Raw genomic sequence first — 12,863 nt, 5'->3', positions numbered from 1 at the left:
TCATTCATTATGTAGTTGGAAAATTCTGTAACTTGGGGTGGCAAGAGTTTCCATGTCGTGGTTAGACTTTTACATGTTACCTTTCTGCAGTCTCTTCAATTTGACACGTATTCTCACTCGGAGAAAGTAAATGAATTTTCATGAAACTTGGAGGAATTTGGAATTTCCAAGGAAGGAGGAATTTGGAAATTCCAATTTCATAATATTTTGGATATTCAAGAAAAATTTGATTAAGCACCCAACATTAAAATTGGGAGTCACACTACTGGAACAGATTTTAAGGATGAAAACAACAACAGGGAATTTCAACAATAATAACAGTCAGCTCCCATGGCGTAGTGGTTACTGCGCTCGCCTTGCATGCGGGAGACCCGGGTTCGATGGTCACAAAGGGTTTTACGTAAAGCAAAGCTTTACTAATTAACCATTGAACTTGATGGTTTTTTTTCAAGATACCCTAAAATGTACACAGTAAGAAAGGTAGGCGAATAGATATATCGGACAAACAAAAATTAGGGTAAACGATTTTATTCTCTGAGATTGTCAGGTAACATGAGGTGATTGTAAAAACAAATTTGAGACCTCCAAATCTGAGGGGAGAACTTTTGCAGGCCGAAAAACCGCCAAAAAACCAATTTTCGGCCATAATTTGACACTTCCCCACCATACCTAACGATCCTTTGGGAAAAAATCTCTTGTTCTAATTAATGCAAGGTGGACCTCCTCTATCTATTAGACTAATTAGAAAAATAAAAATAAAGAAAAAAGTCAATGTACGAGTATCTTTTAACTCTCAACATTTCTGATGTGTTTTAGGTAAGGTTATAAGGGCGGTATTAGCTTCGACCACATTGGAAAGATAATCCCCCAAAATCATGGAGGATTAAGGCTACAAGAACAAAAGTCGTTTTTGAATAAATTGTTTTCCAAAAGAAAACTATGCCTTGGAACAAATTCCATAAAATCCCGAGAAAATCTCTTTTCCCATTGATAAAAACGGTTTGGAAAAACTTTCCGAATCTAGGTCATGCAATGACGTCAGTGGCCTGACACGTGTATATCTTCCACGTGTACTTGACGTCATTCTTTACCTAGTAACCTAGATTTTCCTGCCCAGAAACGAAGAGACCATTCATTTTATTTTTTCCATTCATTTATTTTTCATCCCAGCAAGCTCCTCTAATCCCTGTTCTGGCTGGAAAATCGATTACAAAAGTCAGCCCTGAAAAAAGTGTTTCTTATGCTCTGCCCTGTTTAATCCCTCATTCCCTGAAATCAAACTGGTTTTTCATTGATTACTATGTCTCGCCTAGTGGTTTATTATTATAATTATTATTATTATTTAAATGATAAATTTTGAAATATTGGAGTAATTATTTATGACTTTCCAGGGCCAAACCGCAAAATGAGACCGTCCTGTTTTTCAGAAAGGAATCGTCTATAGATCCTGGATGAAAAATAAAGAATCTCTTATCATGTAGAAAAACTAATGACGCCACGTTAAACCATTACTTCTTTACAGATATGTAGTAGGTAGGTTTGTAATCAGTTTATATTATAGCATTTTATTTTCTGAAATTGTGAGACACATGGGAGGGAAGTTTATTTGTACTAATTTTATTGATTTCAAGGAAGTCTAGTCAGATTAGTTAGGTCCACAGTCGCAGTGAACTAACAGCAAAGGAGCTATAAAGTGTCATGTCCATTATTTATCCATGAGATATCTCCAAAGAGCAAATCAAAATCAATTACAGCTACAGGATTAGTATTTATATCAATTTTGTATAGCACATTGCATACACAGTTTATTTACCAGGCGCCAATACAATTTTACCCCTTTTTATAAACGCTGCTGTCTTGATAAGCCTACATAGGGACTGTCAGATGTAGACGATGTACCTAGGTTTAGGTGTGTATGAAGTTTGTGGTAGGTACATCTTTTTAAAATACCCCATCCCTCCTTTTTTTGTTGGCAGTGTTGGCACATGTGCAAAATACTCGTATCTGTGACAAAAACTTCTTTTTCAGGTAACATACAATGTAGGTTTAAATGATTGAATTTCAAGCCAGGATATTTGTAATTTTTTGGGTAGTCTAGCATAGGTACCTACCTATATTAAATTTTTTATCCATTCCTCTCCTTTTCCCTATGATGTAGTACCCATTTCCTTAGAATAAGTAAAATACATAACACCTACCAAATAAAACACTTTTTTATATGGAAAACATATAAATTTATTTGTCCTCACTTTTGGCCCGACTAAAGAATTTTGTTCTGGAACAAAAATCACAGGAATCACAAAAATTAAGAGGGACATAAGTAGGTTTAAGTATTTCCTTTCCTTCTGATCCCATAAAGGTATCTAAGTTAGTTCCTTCGTTGTCTTTTATTGTTCTTTTAATCTTTCATTAAATTGGACATTAATCGGGAGTGAGAGAGGGAGAGGAAGAGAGAGAGTGAGACTTTATTTTCTATTCAATTATTTCCGATGCTTTTTTAGTTGTGCTACCAACAATGGACGCTCTAGGTTCTGGTGAGTATAATCTCTGTAAATAAATTACAAATTTGTTACAGGGTGTCTCGTGTATAAAAATGTTTACGTAAATGTGTGGACATAGTGCAAGGTGACAATGTATAAATTTTGTGCGTTGTTGTTGTTGTTGTTGTTGTTGTTATTATGTCAATTTCTATTGATAAAATTATAGATAGTGTAATGGAAACACTTGTTATTGGTGTATGAATTTTCGTTTCTACCTGGTTGCCTACTTACAATTTGGTGCTATCCTTGGACGGAGATGTTTCAACAGATTTCGACCTCCTCAACAGGAGCCGATTGAAAAATCCAGACTGGGAAGAATGGTTGAGGGGTATCAGGGATCTGGATGTGTGTGTGGAGGATGAATCGTTGTATATCTGGAACATAGTGGAATCGATTCGTAGAAGCTTGACCCCTCCCTTTAGGGCTGTTTGCCCCTACACTTAAGCCTTTTATACAGTGCCCCTAAGCCAGAACACCTAATTATACAGCACATTACGTGTTGGGGGATTTTACCTCCATTCGGCCACAAGCTACCTGCCTACTCACATTAATCTCACCCAGTCTCAGTGGGAAAATCATGTTAGAGTATGGGAAGATTAATAACTATTGGGGTTTAAGAACTCCTCGTGAAAAAATCGATGATTCTAACAACCTATAAAATGAAAATGTGGAACACAATGAACAATAGATAGATACTAATAAATAATTGTAACATCTAGATGTAAAATGGTATACGACCATTGAATAATCACAAGTAGATGAAAGCACAAGTAGGTATTATAAAACACTATGGGGAAATTGAAAAAAAAAGTCTAATAAAACTTCCATTGACCGAGAAAAACAGTGAGTTAATTTCATGTTCTATAAATAAAATAGATATGTCATTTAAAAATTCTAGGAAATAGTTTAGAATTGTGTACAGTAATGTAAACTAAATTACTCCGAATTACGTATACATAATTACGTAAGCAGAATGTTGGATTTCATGACTAAATTTCATAAAATCAACATTGTCCTCTCCAACGATAAAAAATAAGAATATGTTTTGAATTTTAGAGGAGGATTTTTTTCTAATCCTACCTCATCTAGAGTTAAACATTTGCTGTTGGTGTTGCTTGAGCTATTGTCTGAATAATAAGATTCTTCCTCGTCTTCAGGAAGAGGTTCCAGTCTTGATTTTATTGCCGTGGGTGGGAATCGAACATTGACCGTTGTGATGTGTGTTGCAGCCAGGAATACTTCGAGAGGGTTCACATCTTCCATTTCATCTGAGAACTAAGAATGTTTTTCATACATTGAGAAAACTCCTGGCGTCATTCAGCCTCACTTTGATTCAAGTTTTTACGATATTCAAAATTTAGGTACATGTCAAAATCACAAACTTGTCACTTAGAAGGATGAAATGCATGGATTAAATAACATTTTAAAGATACATTGTACAATTCAAGTGATCGTCTAAGAAATCACTTTGCGGTGACTACATATTATGTAGTTTCAATATTTACAAGAGTCAAATCATATTGGTTGTAATCTATGTTAGTACCTATGTGCTATAATAATTAGGCGCCTTAGTTGAAATAGGAGATTCAAACTCCTGGACTCCACAGTTACTTTTGGTTGGTTAATTTCTTAGACTTTAAGGTAAGTCATTATAGTTATTAGCTCCTTGAGAAATAACCATAATTTCGTGCAAACAACAAAGGCTTGCCTTCTCCCTTGGGTTCCATTAACCCCGACTCTACAGTGATCTCCTTGTATGTCGTCTGAAACCAGAAGACACAAAAAACTCCTGGACTCCACAGTTACTTTTGGTTGGTTAATTTCTTAGACTTTAAGGTAAGTCATTATAGTTATTAGCTCCTTGAGAAATACCCATAATTTCGTGGTTGGTCGTCCGTCTCAAAGGGACGGATGTTTATGGAATCTCACCTCTAATTGGCTGACAGAGCTAGTTAACTTTTTCTAACCTCGCTCTGGAAGCTCGGACCTGATCAGGTGTACTTGTCAGGCCTACCTGATAGTCAGTGGTTGAAATAAAAGTCAAAGTCAAACTTTGGAAGGCAAAACTACTTCATTTGATACAGGGGACTGGAGACCTACCTCATTTGAAACAGGGGACTGGAGTTCGGACTCCCCTCCACTGGTTGGCGTCCCCCATTTCTCAGACCATGCGGGAGACCCGGGTTCGATTCCCGGCGGGGTCAAGAAATTTGTATCATGCAAATGATTGATTCCGTGACTGGCTTTATGTCGTGCATGCACTCTCAGTTTTTGAGAAATAACGAGTCAAGATAATTTGGTTTTATAACATTTCTAATTGGAGAGACAGGCAGAGAAACGAGAAAAAGAAAGATAAAGTACAGTGGAACAGCCCACTTCTCAGAATCCTGTCATATCTATTTAGTCTAATAGATAGAGGATTTTAACAATGCATTACCTTGCATTAATTAGAACAAGCGATTTTATTCAAGTGGTCACAAAGGATTTTACGTAAAGCAAAGCTTTTCTAATTAACCATTGAACTTGATGGTTTTTTTTTTTTTCAAGATACCCTAAAATGTACAGTAGGTACACAGTAAGAAAGGTAGGCGAATAGATATATCGGACAAATAAAAATTAGGGTAAACGATTTTATTCTCTGAGATTGTCAGGTAACATGAGGTGATTGTAAAAACGAATTTGAGACCTCCAAATCTGAGGGGAGAACTTTTGGTGGCCGAAAAACCGCCAAAAAACCAATTTCCGGCCATAATTTGACATTTCCCCACCATACCTAACGATCCTTTGGAAAAAAAAAATCGCTTGTTCTAATTAATGCAAGGTGGACCTCCTCTATCTATTAGACTAATTAGAAAAATAAAAATAAAGAGCGTCCCCCATTTCTCAGACCCGGACAGAGTTTCACAGTCGTCCTCACCCCCCAGAGTTGTGGAAGTTGCCGGAAGTGGTTTGATGGAATCAGCCGTTTTGGATCGAAGATATCTACGAAAGAAATCGAGGATTAGTATAAATAGGGCCATCGGCTATAATCAACGCTGTAAAAGTGAAGTAGTATTTGTTTTCTATACAACCCAACAGTTAAGATGGACCTTCACAAAGTTACCGAGTCTTCAATCAAGTATAATAAACACCCTATGTCACTGCGACCTGGTTAGATCTTTTATGACATTAGAAATCGAGGATGGGAGCACGTGTCCAGTGTTAACATGCTTTCCATTCAGAAGGTCCCTGGTTGACTTCCAGAGTGGACAAACCTCATATTTCGTTCGAAAATATATCAACAGTTTACTCCTCTTATTCAGTACCTAATTGGACATTGTATCTTTTCTCGTCCACGTGAACAGGGACATACTATGGGATGGGTATGCTATGACTCACACCCTTGAAGTCCTTTGTATCATGTGATCGCCAGAAATTAATGACAAGCTGGTGAGTGTTGAGCTGATACTTTTTCACTTGAAATACTCGTAAAATGAGACACACAATATAAAATTGGTAGCTTTCTAGCGAATCTAGTGTAATAAAGAAGAGAGGAACCTTACCTATCAAAAAATGTAAAAGCTACGCTCTTGTCGTCCCCAACCAATTTCTCGATCGTTGCAAACTTTTCTCCCATGAAGGAACTGGCTCGGGTCAAAATATTTATGATTCTTGTTTGTCCATCTGAAAGAATTTCGAAAACGAAGTCAGATTCGTATGCCAATAAATAATAATTTAACGTGAATTCACGTGAGGTGTGAACCCTAGTTCGTGAAAACAGGGTATGCAGGTCACACGGACACTAGCGTTTTGACATAACACAACATGAACTTATGAAGAAAAGAACTTCAACGTTTGGCGATAAGTGGTCAACAAAAAACTTTACATTAGGAGGAGGAGGAGGAGGAGGAGAAGAAGAAGAAGAAGAAGAAGAAGAAGAAGAAGAAGAAGAAGAAGGAAATGGCCTACCTAAAATACATAGATCTTCGTTCTTCTTTATTATTTGAGCTCTGGAAGATGAGGGTTATACAGAAGTAGTGTTGAAAAATAAAACCCAATTAAAAGAATAATACTAAATATCTATAACAAAAGGTGATCCCACGTAAATTAAAGCCAAGTATAGGGAGAAAAGGAGAGATGTATATCAAAAACTCGAAACAATTATTATTCATGCAATGCTCCACAAAAACATACCTACCTGATATTTTAAATAATTTTCTTGAAATAAATTCAGCAATAAAAAGAAAACCTTATGAGGGCAAAAAACTACCACATCTAAAAGTTCACACTCAGCATGCAAAAAGAGAACGAAACGAATAGAAAGAATTCATACTCCAAGTATCTAGCTTATAGCAGGTAGTGTTCAAAGTCCTGTTGGTCATTCAATAATATGTTTATCTTGCATGTATTATTCAGCATTTAATGAGAGGGAGGGAAAATAAGAAACATTAATAAGGGGGTGAAAAAAAAGTCAACAAGTCAAGCCTAGGTCAAAATTTCGTCATCGATCCTGAAAGGTAACGTCTACTTATTTGACATGCATGCACGACATAAAGCACTTGTACCTCAACTTGAATGCAAGGAAACCTTACACAGCCATGTAGAACGTGTATACTCGTAAGTCAAAAGTCAAATTCACATCTATTTCGCTACTCTATTGTTTCAAACATCTAGGGTTCATGCATAATGGTCTCTGCTGATCGGGAATACCATTGCTCATCTGGTCTTCGTCATCTGAATATTCAGCATCGTCATCATTATCATCAGCAACGTTTTGCTGACAATCTTCCTCACTCTCATAATAGAATTCCTCATCTTCTTCCGTATCACTGAGTTTTTCTAAACTCAACCTCGTATTGAACTTTTTCAGTTTGGATTTGGCATTTAGTGGAAGATATGGTAAGTCGTTTAGGGAGTCCTCGTAATTTAGGTTCTGATTGGATAAGGCATCGTTTTCTTTTGACACCATTATGAGATTGTTTTCATCATTTCCTATTTCTCGGTCTACTTGATCCTATAAAATATTAGTTTTCATGTTATAAACCTAATAAAGATAAGTAATTTTACTGAAATTAAGTGGATTCACATTTTTTTACTTGTGAGATAGTAGTAAAATATAAAATATAACAACCATAAAAACAAATCCATTTCCCATCCTACACTAGCTCGCTCCATACAATTGACTTGTCATCATTTCCTATTTCTCGGTCTACTTGATCCTATAAAATATTAGTTTTCATGTTATAAACCTAATAAAGATAAGTAATTTTACTGATATTAAGTGGATTCACATTTTTTTTACTTGTGAGATAGTAGTAAAATATAACAACCATAAAAACAAAGCCATTTCCCATCCTACACTAGCTCGCTCCATACAATTGACTTCGGATTAAGGCTACAAGAACAAAAGTCGTTTTTGAATAAATTGTTTTCCAAAAGAAAACTATGCCTTGGAACAAATTCCATAAAATCCCGAGAAAATCTCTTTTCCCATTGATAAAAACGGTTTGGAAAAACTTTCCGAATCTAGGTCATGCAATGACGTCAGTGGCCTGACACGTGTATATCTTCCACGTGTACTTGACGTCATTCTTTACCTAGTAACCTAGATTTTCCTGCCCAGAAACGAAGAGACCATTCATTTTATTTTTTCCATTCATTTATTTTTCATCCCAGCAAGCTCCTCTAATCCCTGTTCTGGCTGGAAAATCGATTACAAAAGTCAGCCCTGAAAAAAGTGTTTCTTATGCTCTGCCCTGTTTAATCCCTCATTCCCTGAAATCAAACTGGTTTTTCATTGATTACTATGTCTCGCCTAGTGGTTTATTATTATAATTATTATTATTATTTAAATGATAAATTTTGAAATATTGGAGTAATTATTTATGACTTTCCAGGGCCAAACCGCAAAATGAGACCGTCCTGTTTTTCAGAAAGGAATCGTCTATAGATCCTGGATGAAAAATAAAGAATCTCTTATCATGTAGAAAAACTAATGACGCCACGTTAAACCATTACTTCTTTACAGATATGTAGTAGGTAGGTTTGTAATCAGTTTATACTCTTATCATGTAGAAAAACTAATGACGCCACGTTAAACCATTACTTCTTTACAGATATGTAGTAGGTAGGTTTGTAATCAGTTTATAGCATTTTATTTTCTGAAATTGTGAGACACATGGGAGGGAAGTTTATTTGTACTAATTTTATTGATTTCAAGGAAGTCTAGTCAGATTAGTTAGGTCCACAGTCGCAGTGAACTAACAGCAAAGGAGCTATAAAGTGTCATGTCCATTATCTCCAAAGAGCAAATCAAAATCAATTACAGCTACAGGACTAGTATTTATAAGATCAATTTTGTATAGCACATTGCATACACAGTTTATTTACCAGGCGCCAATACAATTTTCCCCCTTTTTGTAAACGCTGCTGTCTTGATAAGCCTACATAGGGACTGTCAGATGTAGACGATGTACCTAGGTTTAGGTGTGTATGAAGTTTGTGGTACATCTTTTTAAAATACCCCATCCCTCCTTTTTTTGTTGGCACATGTGCAAAATACTCGTATCTGTGACAAAAACTTCTTTTTCAGGTAAAATACAATGTAGGTTTAAATGATTGAATTTCAAGCCAGGATATTTGTAATTTTTTGGGTAATCTAGCATAGGTACCTACCTTTATTAAATTATTTATCCATCCCTCTCCTTTTCCCCATTATGTAGTACCCATTTCCTTAGAATAAATAAAATACATAATACCTACCAAATAAAACACTTTTTTATATGGAAAACATATAAATTTATTAAACATTCAATAAACATTCAATAAACATTTAAATAAACAGTACATCAAACATCAATGTTATAAGCGTAATACACGTAAAAATTGACATTTATTATTTACACAATTACCCATTTGTTTTTCGTTTTCTAATATAATTGGAGGGATCATGGTTAAAACGGCGTTAATAGAACTCAAAGACGTTTTATAAACTGCCCAGTTTGAGGAATGGACTCATTAATTCAACAGAGGAATTCGTATATATAAAAAAAAAAATGATGATGAATTTATAGATCCTCCTTAGGTTAGAAAGGATGATTACTGGAATTTCCGAACTTCGTCTAAAGTTTAAAAGAGAGTAATAAAATTGTTTTTTATCGGTTTTATTTTTTTAAAAGATAGATTACACTAAGGCAGGTCGATTACTTGTGTGCAAAAAGATCTTGAGGCTCTCTCTATCTACCTACTTTGCGGGTGGTAGTTTTACAATTAATTTAGTGGTATTTGTAAATTCACTGAGGAATCCTTGAAGAAGTAATCAGACTGTTAGAGACAATTTGAGCTATACCAGATCGTGACCAAAATAAATGAAAATATTCAAACGTAAATTTGAGACTACTACAGAGATCAGCGCTGGATTTGTTCGTCATTTCAATTTCTTGCTGTTCTTGTCTTTTTTCGTCAAATGATTCCAGAAGCTTTTTTCGGCCTGGCGATTATTCTGAAACAGAGAGATCGGAAGGTGGCACAAAAAGAATTTTAGAATTAGATTTTTTTGTCTTATTTTTACCGCCACCGTCGACTAGAACTGAGTAGCCAATTAGTATAAAAAGTCCTCTTTAACCGTTTTAATAAACATACAATCTTTGTACAGATTCATATTTTGGTATAGTATTTTTCTTTTAAGTCCAAGGTATAGTATTTTTCTCCTTTTTTATACAATTTGGAGCAGTTCTCTCTGTTTTTTCATACTGTGTAACACTTCAACATTTGTGATCTCAAAAAAAGATTACCTACCTGAGAATCAAAACTAGAGGAATACGATTCTTTGGACGACCAATGTTTTGAATTGTTGTGATTATGTTTTGAGCTCGAGTTGTTGTCCTCACTTTTGGCCCGACTAAAGAATTTTGTTCTGGAACAAAAATCACAGGAATCACAAAAATTAAGAGGGACATAAGTAGGTTCAATTATTTCCTTTCCTTCTGATTCCATAAAGGCATCTAAGTTAGTTCCTTCGTTGTCTTTTATTGTTCTTTTAATCTTTCATTAAATTGGACATTAATCGAGAGTGAGTGAGGGAGAGGAAGAGAGAGAGAGAGAGAGAGAGAGACTTTATTTTACATTATTAATTACTCACCATAGATGTTTGGCTGAGAGTTCTTCCTCTCACAGGCGGTGTTGGAGGAACAATTGAAAATTGAGGAACTAAACAATTGTTTTCACTATTGGATGGAAATACGCTAATAGTATCAGAAGACGACGCAATATGATCAACATTGTGAGATAGATTTCTACCTTTGTGACATGAGGAATGCCCTCGCTCTTGACAATTTTGACATATAGATTTTTGAATATCGGTAAATTCATCTTCGAATCTGTGAGGAGTTTTATATTTAGGCTAAAATTGAAAACAAAAGCAAAGAGAAAAAATGTTACAATGCGAATGACTTTAAATGTAATAGTATTGCTATTTTTATCTTGGTCTCATGGTTTAACACACAGGTTGTGATTACTAAATCTTTTAGATTGCTTTATTTGGAACCTAGTTTATTAGGAAATATTGTTTGTATGTCTGTAACACTTACCTTTTCATGTAGTTCCACTACAGCTTCTACTTTATGAGGAGTATGGTCTTCATGAACAGGTGTAGGGTTGGCAGAGAGAAAGACCACTTCGCATCTACTAATATTTCTAGCTCTATCTGTGTAAAATATATGTTCATGCTCTGTTTTTATCTCGGAAGTCCTTTTCTTCAATGCGTCTTCGGACCAAATATCAAATTCTAATTCAGATCCTGGGGTTGGAGTCCCTGAAGATCCAATTTCACCTTTCAGCCATTTCGACAGATGTATGGCGTTTTCTTTATATCCCATTTTGGCTAATTTATTACATTTATATTCAATTATTTCCGATGCTTTTTTAGTTGTGCTACCAACAATGGACGCTCTAGGTTCTGGTGAGTATAATCTCTGTAAATAAATTAATAATTTGTTACAGGGTGTCTCGTGTATAAAAATGTTTACGTAAATGTGTGGACATAGTGCAAGGTGATCATGTATAAATTTTGTGCGTTGTTATTATTATTACGTCAATTTCTATTGATAAAATTATAGATAGTGTAATGGAAACACTAATAATATTGTTATTCGTGTATTTTAACTGTTTTTGGGAGGTAAGAAGGAAAATTTACACATAAGTAGGTACCTTAGGAACAAAACTGTAAATCATGAAAAAAAATACCTCGTTTTTTTTTATTTTATTTTAATAAACTGCTCAAATGCCAAATACGGTGTCTTAAAACTCCGTTGGAAACTAATTCCCATATAATTGCTAGAGTTCATAGAATGGTATAAATCTGTTCATAACAGAAAACCAACTAATATGAAATGGCTATACAGTATTGAACGTTTCTAGAGGGATCTACAGGGGATTGGGGACATGCCTCATGCCTGAAAGCTTTGAATATAATGGATATTAAACATTAGAAAGATAATCATGTTAGAGTATGGGAAGATTAATAACTATTGGGGTTTAAGAACTCCTCGTGAAAAAATCGATGATTCTAACAACCTATAAAATAAAAATGTGGAACACAATGAACAATAGATAGATACTAATAAATTGTAACATCTAGATGTAAAATGGTATACGACCATTGAATAATCACAAGTAGATGAAAGCACAGGTATTATAAAACACTATGGGGGAATTGAAAAAAAAAGTCTAATAAAACTTCCATTGACCGAGAAAAACAGTGAGTTAATTTCATGTTCTATAAATAAAATAGATATGTCATTTAAAAATTCTAAGAAATAGTTTAGAATTGTGTACAGTAATGTAAACTAAATTACTCCGAATTACGTATACATACGTAAGCAGAATGTTGGATTTCATGACTAAATTTCATAAAATCAACATTGTCCTCTCCAACGATAAAAAATGAGAATATGTTTTGAAAGTGCGTCCCCCATTTCTCAGACCCGGACAGAGTTTCACAGTCGTCCTCACCCCCCAGAGTTGTGGAAGTTGCCGGAAGTGGTTTGATGGAGTCAGCCGTTTTGGATCGAAGATATCTACGAAAGAAATCGAGGATTAGTATAAGTAGGGCCATCGGCTATGTTCAACACTGTAAAAGTGAAGCAGTATTCGTTTTCTATACAACCCAACAGTTAAAATGGACCTTCACAAAGTTACCGAGTCTCCAATCAAGTATAATAAACACCCTATGTCACTGCGACCTGGTTAGATCTTTTATGACATTAGAAATCGAGGATAGGAGCACGCTTAGTCCAGTGTTAACATGCTTTCCATTCAGAGGGTCCCTGGTTGACTTCCAGAGTG

At 35.1% G+C, this 12,863-nt stretch overlaps 1 protein-coding gene and 1 long non-coding RNA gene across 2 annotated transcripts in view; both read right to left on the bottom strand.

The window, feature by feature from the left end:
* Positions 1-2,235: 2,235 nt before the first annotated feature.
* The window catches only part of LOC103512193, a 32,272-nt gene continuing 21,644 nt past the window's right edge, over positions 2,236-12,863 (bottom strand). The window contains exons 14-22 of the mRNA XM_026825745.1: positions 11,108-11,491; positions 10,660-10,920; positions 7,230-7,533; positions 6,083-6,203; positions 5,430-5,522; positions 4,641-4,707; positions 3,621-3,815; positions 2,772-2,914; positions 2,236-2,275 (exon numbers count right to left, since the gene is read on the bottom strand). Of these exons, the coding sequence (XP_026681546.1) occupies positions 2,236-2,275; positions 2,772-2,914; positions 3,621-3,815; positions 4,641-4,707; positions 5,430-5,522; positions 6,083-6,203; positions 7,230-7,533; positions 10,660-10,920; positions 11,108-11,491 (1,608 nt within the window). The remainder of the gene's footprint in view (positions 2,276-2,771; positions 2,915-3,620; positions 3,816-4,640; positions 4,708-5,429; positions 5,523-6,082; positions 6,204-7,229; positions 7,534-10,659; positions 10,921-11,107; positions 11,492-12,863) is intronic.
* Positions 9,959-10,434, bottom strand: LOC113468662. Its single transcript, XR_003392329.1, has 2 exons — positions 10,317-10,434; positions 9,959-10,020 (listed from the first exon to the last, which is right to left on the bottom strand). It is a non-coding gene; the product is annotated as an uncharacterized LOC113468662 (long non-coding RNA).

Source organism: Diaphorina citri, unplaced genomic scaffold (genome assembly GCF_000475195.1).
Source record: "Diaphorina citri unplaced genomic scaffold, Diaci psyllid genome assembly version 1.1 scaffold807, whole genome shotgun sequence".
NCBI lineage: Eukaryota > Metazoa > Arthropoda > Insecta > Hemiptera > Psyllidae > Diaphorina > Diaphorina citri.
Note: the sequence above shows the minus strand (reverse complement) of the source record. Positions and strands in the feature narration are given on the sequence as shown.